Source organism: Tarenaya hassleriana, unplaced genomic scaffold (assembly GCF_000463585.1).
Source record: "Tarenaya hassleriana unplaced genomic scaffold, ASM46358v1 Cleome49, whole genome shotgun sequence".
Classification (NCBI taxonomy): Eukaryota; Viridiplantae; Streptophyta; class Magnoliopsida; order Brassicales; family Cleomaceae; genus Tarenaya; species Tarenaya hassleriana.
Genome location: NW_010967605.1, coordinates 13,464 through 14,370, shown reverse-complemented (window position 1 = coordinate 14,370; position 907 = coordinate 13,464). Strand labels below are relative to the sequence as shown.

Sequence of the window (907 nt, the reverse complement as noted above, 5' to 3'; positions counted from 1 at the left end):
AAAGAATTTGTCGGTTATCCTCTCGGTTTTTTCGGTTATTTTTTATTCGGTTCGGTTCGATTCGGTTTTGATTTTTGGGGTTTAAAGAAATCATAACCGTTCGATTTTGATGTCGAATTCGATTCGGATACGATTATATCTTATTCGATTCGGTTCGTCTCGATTATTCGGTTAATAACCGAAATGGTCACATCTAGTTATGAATATCAAATATATAATAATTGAAATCGCCATTATCGATCCAACGGCTCGTAGAAATCTTGACTTTATTCGCTCTCTCTCCTCGTCACTTTTGTCTACACGTTCATAGAGACGGTCAATGCCTGACAGATTGGGACACGTGGAATGATATAATTGGTCGAGTGTTTGACTGGTGCAATAATCTACAGAGAGGAAAAACCGCATCTCTTTGACTCTGCTTTAGTTTTTTCCCTTTTTTTCTCGGTGCTTTCTCCATCATCATCATCATCATCAAGAGAGAGAGAGATTAGTTTTTTTAATTAAAGTTAAACCCGAGTCTGTGTATTTATAGTACCGAAGGGTCATTTGTGTTGGATTAGTACATGCATGGTGGTGTTTGGAGACATGGCGGTGGAGCTGATGATGAGCTACGGCGGCGGACGAAGAAGCGACGGCGGAGACAGGTTTCCGGCGACCTCCTCGGCGGGGAAGATCGAAGAAACCGCCCTGCGGGAGGCGACGACGGCGGGGATTCAGGGCGTAGAGGAGTTCTTAAAGTTCATCGGTCAAAGTCAACCCAGAGACCAGAAGCAGCCAGAGTTAACGGCGGTGACGGATGTCGCCGTCAACAGCTTCAAAAAGGTGATTTCTCTTCTCGGCAGATCCAGAACCGGACACGCCCGTTTCCGGCGAGCCCCTGTCGCTCCTCCGCCGCAACAGCAGCGTC

At 46.0% G+C, this 907-nt stretch overlaps 1 protein-coding gene across 1 annotated transcript in view; it reads left to right on the top strand.

Annotated features, from left to right (window-relative positions):
- The first annotated feature begins 455 nt into the window (after positions 1–455).
- The window catches only part of LOC104825748 (probable WRKY transcription factor 7), a 2,551-nt gene continuing 2,099 nt past the window's right edge, over positions 456–907 (top strand). The window contains exon 1 of the mRNA XM_019204011.1: positions 456–904. Within this exon, the coding sequence (XP_019059556.1) occupies positions 568–904 (337 nt within the window). The 5' untranslated portion in view covers positions 456–567. The remainder of the gene's footprint in view (positions 905–907) is intronic.